The following is a 12,137-nucleotide window of genomic DNA, read 5'->3' on the forward strand; positions in this document are numbered from 1 at the left end:
CAAACTGAGTTTCCAAGGGAACTTCTTGCCAGTTATTGGCAAGTATTGCCATCAGTATTGGCATCAAAACCTGATGGTTAAGAAAATGTACACTGAAGTCAGACAGACTACTTGAATTCAAATCCTTGTTTTCTCATTTCTGGGCTTTGTGACCTTTAGCGAATCACATAATCTCACATCTATAAAAATGGGATATTGCAGCTCACATCTCATGGGCGCATGTTGAGGTCTGATTATATCCAAAGAATAAACAGGGATTGCCCACTGTATATGGATCTTTGAAAGAAAAAAATTATGCAAAACAAACAAGATTGATATTCACCAACCCTTGTTCATGGTTCACTGTTGGTCTCCAGCAAATATTTTAAAATTACAGAAGGTAAAAAGTGACCTCATGAAACTAAAGTTAATAATTTCTGGAGAAAATAATGCAGTCAGAAAACAGAATAGTCAGTTCTAGAAAGCCATGAAAGCTTTAAAAATGTGGTTTTTAGGATCATCCTTTGGAAGTTGAGATGCAAACAAGAGCAAGTGGGTGTAATAGTGTTTGCAATCACAAGTCACAGGGCAGCCATAAGAACGCGTAAGGAGCCACTGGCTTCTTCAGCCGTGAAGCTGGAGTGACTCACTGACAGCAGTCACTGGGAATACAAATCGGATATAAACGACTGTAGCTTATGTAACACTCTATCCCCTCAACTACAAACACAATGCACCACACACACACAAACTGTTCAGGATTCCCGGATGTCCATGAGAGTGTTGATATTGTCCATATCGCTCCGTATACACTTTAAAGAAATGACTGGCTAAATTGCAAATAGCTGGGGCTAACGGGGAGGGAAAACAGGAACCCTATGTAAAGCTTGTTAAAGCTGGTATCACCCACCTTATGTTGACGTGCAAAGCGGAACAGACCTCGTAGATATAAGAGATAAGAGAAACATGAAAAAAAATGGGGTTTAATTTATTTTACAGTTTTACAAATGATAAAACAATAACACCTGATTGCTATACATAAACAAAAGGGAAACAGTGTTGAACAGAATGAACTGGACAGAATAAACCTCATCTTTCAATTCCACAGATGATATAAGAAACACTCAGTAGCAATTATTCTATGCAGCAATACTATCTCTGTAAACTCTTTTTTTTTTCCCCCTGCTATATACATTTGTAACTCTTGTGCTTTTGCCTACACAAAGAAACAGTAATTATTAAAAGGTGCTACTTAAATGCAGAGACAATGGTTCTGGAGCCACAATCTGAAAATTGCAATTCAAATGCTACTTAAATGCAGAGACAATGGTTCTGGAGCCACAATCTGAAAATTGCAATTCAAATACATTGCCAGCTTGAAGACTTTTTTTTTTTTTTAATTTTTTTAAAGATTTGGATATACTAGACCCTCATTGTAACTCTAGGTATGAACGACATAGAATTCAGTTACAAAGTAGATCCCTTTAAAGCAGGTTAGCAACTGAAGTTTCAAAAGAACTTCTTTATTCTAAAGAGGTCTTATCTCCAGAGTGCTTCCCAGCGCAAACCCTGAAGACATGAGCGTAACACAAATCTAGTGTGTGTATATTACAGAATCAGTGTGTATACACACAGACACACATATATAACATTGTATATATGCATCACACATGTCTATTTGTACTATGTAGATATATCTATAGCACATATATAATAAAATATCTATTTCTAGGTGGGCTTTATTTGGATTTTCTTTCATCAGATAGGAACGATAACCCTCTCTCACTCAACTTGTCAAACATTGGTATATTGATCATGTCTGATGGGGAAACTCTCAAACTGGTAGAGGTCACAACTAACTACACATAACTCTTCCTATACCCCTTCCACAATTATGGATACTCTCAACAATAACCACATAAAACAACTCTTTTATGAACCAAACACCACACTGTGGTATTATGACTAACTGGCTCAATCAGAAATAAATTACTTTGTTCACCCTCTTCCTGCGTAGTAGCTTAACAACTAGTTGGTATGTACACTACCTACAGCGTTATTTAAATAAATTGCTTCTGTAAGCATATATGTAGAAATTCCCATTAGCAACTGATATACATTTCATATGATATACAATACATAAACACATTTGAATGCCCAGCACCTTCTTTCAGACAGAAAAACTTTCAGTCTCATTTCATCAGTCCTGTGGGCTCAATCATCAGATCTGCCCAGAAAAATCTGTTACTGATTTATTATTTTTTATTCCAGCAACTTAATATTAAGTATAGAACAGGCTGGGTAATAATGATGAAATGTTTCCATGGCCTCTTCATGTCAACAGCACAGTAACAACCATGTTCTCGAAGGGACAGGAGTGTTTCACACTCAGCTGCCTGAGTATTGCCAGGTACAGGTTTAAATCATGAAAAGGAAATAAAATATTAAAGCTGTGAACATAGTCTCAGAAGAAAAAAAAACAAACACAAATATTTCAAGTATGTACTTATAATTTGATTTCATCATGATCGCTTTTGCCCCGATTCGTTAGATCTGAATTCTTTTTCTTATTCTTGCTGTCAGCCTTCAGTAATCTCCCTGCCCCACCCCTGTAAGAAGGCCATAGTGGATGGTGAAGGCAGAGGGGAGATGGAAAGCACTACAATAGGGAATGGATTGGTCTTGTACAGTTTGTCTTCTTTGAACACTAAACGCCTTTAACTAAATTCATTCTTGAGTATTGAAAGTTCCCTGAGATGAACAAAAGTAGTCTCAGTCGATACTGAAGCCCTTTTTAGATGCTGAGAATTTTCAGAACTGGGCAACGTATTTAGAGAACATAAAGCATAGGGTAACAAAGCAATGTGAAGCTAAAAAGGCACTACTCAATGCATTTATGAGATGAACATCAATGCACGGAACAGTGAATGTCTGGGATGCTTTTGCTGTGGCCTTAAAATTGTCTAAACACATTTGTTGAAAGCGCAGACAAAATGGCAAGGTACCTTGATGCTGCTTTTTACCTTCAATGAGTTCTGAGATGTATCTTATCTATAAGAACTGACTTGTGATTTCAAAATGTTTATTACATTTAAATTAAAGACTACTCAAACAGCTTGTCTGCAAGTCCAAATTAAGTAATCGCCTACTTTTGATTGGTTGGGTAAATCAGACTTTTCAAGTTTACATTCAAAATATGGACCTAATCCTTAAAAAACTTCCCAATAATAAGAGGTTCAGTGATAAAAGTACATCATATTCTATCCATTTTTGGCTATGTATCTCTTTTGTGGATTCTATTTTGTTTTATTTGAGACACATAAGTTTTCAGAAAATATAATCTTCTATACCCCAAGGTTCTATCATATTTCTAAAAAGAATGCCACATATTATTAATATATTGAGAACTGTATTACTATGAATATCCTTTTTCTTGATAACATACATATATATATATATATGTGTATATTCTTTATGCTATTTATTCTTTTTCAGGCCTTCTTCGCCAAGAAACAAAACATATATATTCCTCATGCTATTTCTTCTTTTCGCAGATTGCCTTCCCTAAGAAACAAGAAGTAACCTATGTTGTTTCAGGCCAAGAGTAGAAGTGGGAACGAAGCACTTCTGCTTTCTAAAGAAACAATTTACCGTCAGAATTACCTACCAGCGTAGTAATTACCAGAAATTGGCCTGTTGGTCAATTCTGTTATATGTTAAAAATTTCAAAAATCACTTTATTAATAATTTCATGTGCTCCTCTGGAACCACAATAATGTGATAATGTGAATAAATTTAACTATAGAAAAAATATTGGTCAATTTAATTAATCTGAAGTTCAAAATACTGACATACAGTCTCATTGTTAAACCTCTTAAAATTATCTCTGTGATGAAAACAGCACTCTATTAATCATATTATTTCTGAACTAAGAAATTTTAACAGTCATCTACAGAGCAAGTCAATGTTTCTATCTGAATTAACAAGTGGGATATCAAAGAACTGGAAGTCACATTTCAGCCCTACCAGTCAAACATTTACTCTAACGGGCAAAATGCTTCCAGAATATCATTATGAAATGTAAAAGCTGTGGAATCTTCCTTCAAACAAAAATGAAGGTTGAGTTTGGAAAATTTTAAATACCTAGAGACAATTTTCACATTAGTAGCCTCGTAATATACTAATATGTTATTTTCATGAAAGGAGACTGGTTTCTCATGTAGACACATCAGTATAATCTTTGGTACCAAAAGTAATTTTTTTTTTTCCTGCTAATTTTACCATCTCAGATGACACAGAGTTTGTCTTTCCTTTAGGGTGGCTCGAGATTACTGAGTGAAACCACTGGGAAAAAATTGGGAGGTTTACAGTTGTGCACAATAAAACTTTTTTTTTACAAAGTTATTGTGTGATAACTGTTTAAAAATATAAGAACTTTAAAAACGATCACTTAAAGGTCATTTATCTCATTCATATTTATCTCAGAAAGGATTTCAAAGCACCCCTATACCCTCAAAAAAAAGAGACTCCAGAAGGCAAACAAGAACAGAAACAAAACATAAAGTTTGTCATGATCAGACTCAGAGTCCTGACTGAAGGCATTTACTTGAGTTGTTTAACCTTACAGATTTCACTGCTCAAACTGTTTCCATCTTGATTTCTGCTGACAGGACAGTTCAGTTTCCCCAAGGGCTGAGTTGTGTTCCTGGGTTCCTCTTCTCATGTGCTTGGCGTTGCAGTGGCAACCCAACAGTGATGAACATTTTTGCTTCGTTAACTAATGACGAGTGCATTGCTGGATCTTGTAAACACTACTGATTATACATTCAAACTGTGTTCTGAGTGGAAGTGGCACTTACTAGGACCCTTGAAGTCAAAATACTTAATTTTTAGAGCACTTTGCAGGTATTTCAATGTTCTTTAATCACCTTTCAGGTAAGTGGTGGATGCTGCAACCCAGTCTTGTATTGGATCCTGTTTTTCAAATCTTAGGGAGCATCTTCAGAAAAGAACTGCATATTCAGTCTGCTTGTATGTTTCAGGTGTGCTTTATTGCTTTACGCACTTTCCTGTTGTCAATTTCAGAGCTCCTCTATTATGTAGCACATTTAATGTTTTGAATTCTAACGGCATCCTATGAGGACTTGCATTGGAAAAGTACCTATATTTTAAGTCATCATAGTAATGATATTTGACAGCTTTCCCATTCAAATCCTTAGGGAATGGCCAGAATCCATACAGGTGAATCTCATCACAGAATCTCGTGGCAAGTGTATACATGAGTAGACCTGTGCTGGGTCTTTTGATGGGAACTTTGTTTGTCAGCCAGTAACTGGGAAGAAAAAACATACACACAAGAGAAGAATTTAGAGAAGCATTCAATATAACCTATAGCAAGCATACTATGTATAAAGTAAATGAAATGTGAAAAGTAACTGTATAAGTGACATTAAAAAATTGCTGAAGGAATAATATATTTCTCATGCATTTAGAAAATTGAATGCATTTATTTTATCTTTCTTATCCTTTATTTTCTTGCTCATTTCGAGGTCACATGAATAGCCAAGGGACCTAGAAGGTGAGTAAATATTACCGTGGAATCTTATATTAAAAAGAACTACAAGAAAACATTTATAGAACCGGCAGAATAGAATCTTCTCAGAAAGGGCTAAATATGACTGCAAAAGGCACAGTAATTGGGCAGTGATTAAGCAATTTTCTCAGAAAAAGAGGACTTGAAACTATGCCTACAAGTTTCCAAAATCTTTCACATTTCAATTAAAAATCCAAACATAAATGCTTTGCCTGTACTGCCGGGGTCCAGCCCCGGCTGATCAAGGGAGTTCGAAGCGGCGACAGCGTCCGTGAGGATCAGGATACAATAGCTTCAATTAGATATTAATTAGAGATGTTAACAGCAATAGAATGAGTATAGCTCAGCAGGAAAATTCAGTGGAGAAAAGAGGCCTGAGTAGCTTGGTTTACGCGGGAGACCAATAAAACTTCAAGACAAGAAGTTTGTACCACTTACATAGGCCGCAGGCGTCCTTCCGTTCTCCCGAAGGAGAGGAGACACTGAGGCCTCCCCGGTCGGATCTTAGAAGCCCAGGCATAATTAGTAAGCATGGCGGGTTCCACGTTCCAGATGGAGACTCAGCCAGAGTTTGAGAGCGAGCGACATGGGGAGACCAGTCTTTCCAGGAACTGATCCCAATTCTTTATTTTCCAGAGTCTGTTTTTATACACTGAGATGTTATACAAAAGTCACATGGGGACAGCAGTCCTGACTTTTATTAAAGTCAGGTGCTTCATACACATGTTTACAGAGGTCTTAGGGGTGTTACATCATCTTCTGGCCAGGGGGGCCTGCTGACAATTTATGACCCTCTCCTTGTGACAGCGGTCAGTCAACCAGGACACTTATTTCTCCAGGGGTGATTATTCTTAAAACAGACGCCACCCAAATAAAGTTACATTCCTATAGGGTGAGGGTGTAGTGGGTTTTAGTTAAGGAAAGAATTTACTTAGCTTAAGGCCTAACGTGATTTATATCAAAGGTTAATACTTATTTCTTCTATATATTCATTAATGTGTGTAAGGGCAGGGGATGTGTAGACTTAGCAACAAACATTGGCTCAACAAATGAGAAACCTTTCACCAATACAATTTCTAATCAGCCCATTATACTTATACTAATAGCTTTCTAACTTTTCTAAGGAACCTGTTTTTAGAAGGTTTAAAGCATCTCGTGCCTCTCACGGTTGAGAGGCTGTGAGCAATCACATGTGGCCGGACAAGCCTGTCAGGCAGGCTAGAGAACCTTCAGAGGAGTTTGTAGGTTAAAACACTCTTGTCACACCCAGGAGTTTTTATTAACTAGAGCTCTAAGTTAACTCCTTCTCCGAAAGAGGTGGTGGGGGACAGCCCCCTGTAAAGTCAGAGGTGTAGGTGAGAGCACAAAGTAGTAAAGTAGGCAGGCTCTGGTTATGGGGGTAGATGCTCGAGGATTTCCAGGGGGACTCCTGAGGCTCAATCCCACCTTTGCATATGTCGAGCCTCCTTACTCATGACCTTTGCCACTGGCGGAGTGCCTCGCGCTGGCCCCCAACACTGTACTATACTGACTTATTCAACTCCAATTTCTAAGTCACATTTTACTAAAGCTAATTAAGAATACTGCCTCAACCCACAGAAGAACAAAAACATAGCACAAGTAACAAATATTTGTAAATCGTTCACGGCTTATGCTGTAATTTGATAGAAAAATATTTTTCAATGCTGGTAAGTATTTTATACTATTCTTTTAAAAAGGCAATAGAATACTCCAAAATGTTTGATCCACCTTTGTTTCCAAGCTTTGTTCACCTGAATAGCGTGCACACTCGCAAGTTAATCACCACCTCAAACAGGAAAGGAGGCGTCCCAGCCCTCTCGCCACAGTCATGATCTTATATGGGGTCAGCTAAAGTTAAGGAAGAGTGTGGATTTTCTTTGATATAAAAAGTTGTCTACACTGCCAGAGAACTCCTAATCCCAAGGACTATTAATCAGTGAGAACTTCCAGGAAGGACTATACCTGCATACAAAGCTCAGCAGCACCCAGCTGCCAATGGTACCCAGTGCAGGACGCCTCTCCCAAACAACAAGCAAGAAAAAAACACAAAACCAGTTATCAGCAGACGGGATTCCCACAGACACCCCAAATCATACCACCTCACATAGTCCTGTCCATTGCAGGGGAAAAAGATAAACTCACCTCCTCCCACTAGAATGCAGGCACAAGTAACCCCCAATACTAAACCAACACAACCCACTGGACCAACCTTACCCACTGAGGGCAGAAATCAAAAGGAAGAAGGAATACAACCCTAGAGCCTGGGAAAAGGAGACGTCAAATGGAGCAAGTTGGGGGGGGGCGGGGGCGGGAAAAAGACAAGACAGAAATACAGTGCAAATGAAAGAACAAGGTAGAAACTCACAAGATCAAAAGTGGTCTAGTTACAAATGAATTTAATAAATTTTTGTTTGTTTGTTTTTTGTTTTTATTATCGTTTCCTATTCAAGGAAATATATAACTGGCTATCCAAATATGAGGGTAAGATTGTTCGATTCTGGTCATTGCTATATTTAAATCCTTTCCTTAGATTTTACATAATATTGTTTTCCTTTTTCTTTTCTAAAAAGTAATTTATGAAGTTTTCCTGGCTGGATCAAATACATCTACACTAATGAGTACAAAAACCCAAACTTTGTTTTATTTAATTTGGTTAAAGAAATATTGGACTTTCAGACCTCACTACAAACATCCAAAACAGGGGAAATATACTTAGCCATTGTTATTCCTGTTTTCCTTTTTTTCCTTCTTTCCTGCCTTTTCTTTGAACCAGTATTGACCTTTCACACTTTTTATTTTTCTTGTTGGGTAAAGGGCATGTGCTGAATATTGTGAGCAACGTGAAATGCGTTATGAACTTTCTGTTAACGCAAGTGTTTTGAGAAAGCATATTCTTAGTAAAGAAGGTTATTAAGGAATTTTTAGAGAAGAACATCTAAGAATTTTCTCAAAACCTAAAGGCAGGAGCAAAACCCGTAGCACATATACTGTTAACATCATGAAGAAACCACAGATGGATTTTGTGCAAGGAGCATAAACTACAGCCTGGAGGCTTTGAAGAAACTTTGATACAGCCGGCAGCTCTCTCCACTCTGAGAAAGCAGGTGTTCTTAAGATGAAATGGTTATTATAGGAAAGTTTTGTGAGCATGATTTGTGTGTGGTTACAAATGTCAGCTGAGGCAGTTGGTTAGTTTAAAAAGTGCATTTATAAATTTTTAAAGTGAATGAAGTAAGCTTAGTAAAAAAAAAAAAAAAAATCATTTCCATCAGGGAATGTCAATTACTGGAAATAGTTTGGCAATATATGGGCTTCCCTGGTGGCTCAGACCATAAAGAATCTGCCTGCAATCCAGGAGACCCAGGTTCAATCCCTGGGTCAGGAAAATCCCCTTGGAAAAAGGAATGGCAATCCACTCCAGTATTCTTGTCTGGAGAATTCCATGGAAAGAGGAGCCTGGCAGACTACAGTCCAAGGGGTCAGAGTCAGACATGACTGAGTGACTAACACTTGGCAGTACATTGGTCATGCTGAATTATCTGATTTCTAAAGTGGGAGAAAAATAGATAGGAGCAGAAAAATGTAACACTATAGCATTTGTATGGGACATCAAAGTCACATTGTGTGTAATTACAAGATCATGTTATAAATAACTTTTGTGATGTTTGGCATACGACAATTTGAATAATTTTTAAAAACTGACATTTTTTGAGAAATAATGAAAATAAATAACATCTTATTTGTTTCTAGAAAGAAATCACAGGAGAAAAGGCCTTAATAAATGGCATCAATATGTAACAGATAAATTTAAACAAAATCATCTAAAGCAGGTCAAGAACTAAAGTCATAATTATTGCTGTAACATTCTGTGAAATTAAAAAAAAATTATAAGGAGCCAAACCAAATACAATCAGTAAAAGTTTACTGAGTGTTTAATATAGCTCTAAAGTGAAAAGTGAAGTCACTCAGTCATGTCTGACTCTGTGTGAACCCATAGACGGCCTCCCACCAGGCTCCCCCAACCCTGGGATTCTCCAGGCAAGAACACTGGAGGGGCTTGCCATTTCCTTCTCCAAAGCATGAAAGTGAAAAGTGAAAGTGAAGTTGCTCAGTAGTGTCCGACTCTTTGCGATCCCATGGATTGCTGCCTACCAGGCTTCTCTGTCCATGGGATTTTCCAGGCAAGAGTATTGGAGTGGGGTGCCATTGCCTTCTCCGATAGCTCTAAAGTTATGTTTGAAATCGTTTAGGCCAACCTAAACTATCAAGATTCAGTATTTGTCCAGGAACACAGTACAATTTTAAAAAGAATCTGTGAGTATCTACTTATATACAAGCTGGCATTTAAAAACTACAGATTTCTTGTGAACAGTTCATTGAAATAGACTGTTAAGTTTTTAACTCTAATTAGGAAAAAAGATGGAAGGCAATTAACTGATAAAATAATGAACTATTCATACTCCAATTCAGTACAAGCTGTTCTAATTTTTATTTCAAATTCTTATCTATTATGGCTTAAAATTCAGCAGTGTTTTCAATTCAGCAAATAATCTAGTTTCCACATATCTATTTCTTTGAAATGAACGCAGAAGAAAAGTATTACCTATAATCCAAAGACAAATTGACAATTACTGCTACAAGGTGCTGAATCCTTTTGTTTCCCTAGCTGTTTTGAATCAATATATATTACAACCATTCATAGACATACATAGGATATTTTCTATCAGCTAGGCTCAGTTTTATTTCAAAGACTATTAATCCCCCTTTCCCTCCCTTCCTTTCTACTTTAATATTCTAATACTCTGTCTTGTATGAAACAAGCTCACCCTGGATTTGCCGTGTAACTTTCTATAGATGTAAAACTTTCCACAGTTATTTCTGCTTCCCAGCAAGGTATCTTATCTTCTCTTCCTCCAACATATCAGTCCCATTTCTTATTTCAAACGAATGCAACTTGAAATGCCTTTACTCACCACATTGGTGTGCTATAGAAGGCCAAATTTATTGTCAGAAGTTATGGGTGTGAATCCATAATATAATGCTTATGAGTCCTTGGGAAAACTACTTTACTTCTTCAGACTTGGGTTAATAATATTTAACATATAACATTGTTATAGCTTATACGGTAATAACTGCAATGCAGCAGATCTGGCTTCGATCCTTGGGCCAGGAAGGTCCCCTGGAGAAGGGAAGGTCTGCTGCTGCTTCTGCTGCTAAGTCACTTCAGCCGTGTCTGACTCTCTGAGACCCCATAGACGGCAGCCCACCAGGCTCCCCCATCCCTGGGATCCTTCAGGCAAGAACATTGGAGTGGGTTGCCATTTCCTTCTCCAATGCATGAAAGTGAAAAGTGAAAGTGAAGTCGCTCAGTTGTGTCAGATTCTTAGTGACCCCATGGACTGCAGCCTACCAGGTTCCCCCGACCATGGGATTTTCCAGGCAAGAATACTGGAGTGGGTTGCCATTGCCTTCTCCTGAAGGGAAGGTCTACCCACTCCAGTACTCTAGGCTGGAGAATTCCACAGACAGAGGAGCCTGGTGGGCTACTGTCTGTGGGGTTGCAGAGAGTCAGACAGGACTCAGTGACAAACACAACATTGTTAGGATAAAGTAAAAGAGGTAGTAAGGACATAGGAACATAGCATAAAGCTTGACACGCAGTTGTGGTGGTGTTCTACACTTGCGATCCTGTGGACTGTAACCTGCCAGGCTCCACTGTCGATGGGATTCTCAGGCAAGAATATTGGAGTGAGTTGCCATTCCCTTCTCCAGGGGATCTTTCCGGCCCAGGAATTGACACACAGTGAGTAACAGTAGTTGAACTTCCATGTAGCCCACAAAATCCAGTCTTAAATCCCGTGCCCACAGCGTACTTTCTCCCGGCAACATCTGAAACTACAAATGGGTTGGATGTGTCATTTCATCTCAGTGGTGTGTTTCCTTAGCTGAGAAACAAAACCATCTGACCGTATGGCTTTAGGGTTTCCTCTGTTTACAAGATTCGATTACTGTTTCAAATCTCTCTCCGTGAAACTGCATGCTCCCTGAAGCCGCGTGAAACTCTTGTTCCAGCTCTAGCTTCCTCCTCCCATTCTGTTCCCTTTACCTTCTTTAGTATTTAATACATTCACAGCAAATGCATTTGATGACCAATCGATATTATAATGGGTAATCACAAGCTTAAAATAAGGAGTTGAGCAGTCACTGAGGATCTGGTCTCAGACACATCTCTGCACCACTGAAAATGTTAACTGTCTTTGAACTGTACCAGGCCCAAGCTCACCACCAGCTGTGTTCCCAACAGCACCTGGCAGCTGCAGCCTCCAGCTCTCAAGGTCTTTCCCTGTGACTATGCAACCATTTCAGATTCCAACCAAGCTTTACTTAACAAGCACCCTTACTTTTTGCCAGGTCCAATTATAATGATTGATACACAACTCATGTAACTAGGGGCTTCCCTCGTAGCTCAGTTGGTAAAGAATCTGCCTGCAATGCAGGAAATCCAGGTTCAATCCCTGAGTCAGGAAGACCCCCTGGAGAAGGG

At 38.4% G+C, this 12,137-nt stretch overlaps 1 protein-coding gene across 1 annotated transcript in view; it reads right to left on the reverse strand.

Moving 5' to 3' along the window:
• Positions 1 to 962: 962 nt before the first annotated feature.
• ST8SIA4 (ST8 alpha-N-acetyl-neuraminide alpha-2,8-sialyltransferase 4) overlaps positions 963 to 12,137 on the reverse strand; it is a 105,929-nt gene continuing 94,754 nt past the window's right edge. Inside the window, exon 5 of the mRNA XM_055565535.1 lies at positions 963 to 5,311. Coding sequence (XP_055421510.1) covers positions 5,029 to 5,311 — 283 coding nt within the window. The 3' untranslated portion in view covers positions 963 to 5,028. The remainder of the gene's footprint in view (positions 5,312 to 12,137) is intronic.

The sequence above is a fragment of the Bubalus kerabau genome, chromosome 1, assembly GCF_029407905.1.
Source record: "Bubalus kerabau isolate K-KA32 ecotype Philippines breed swamp buffalo chromosome 1, PCC_UOA_SB_1v2, whole genome shotgun sequence".
NCBI lineage: Eukaryota > Metazoa > Chordata > Mammalia > Artiodactyla > Bovidae > Bubalus > Bubalus kerabau.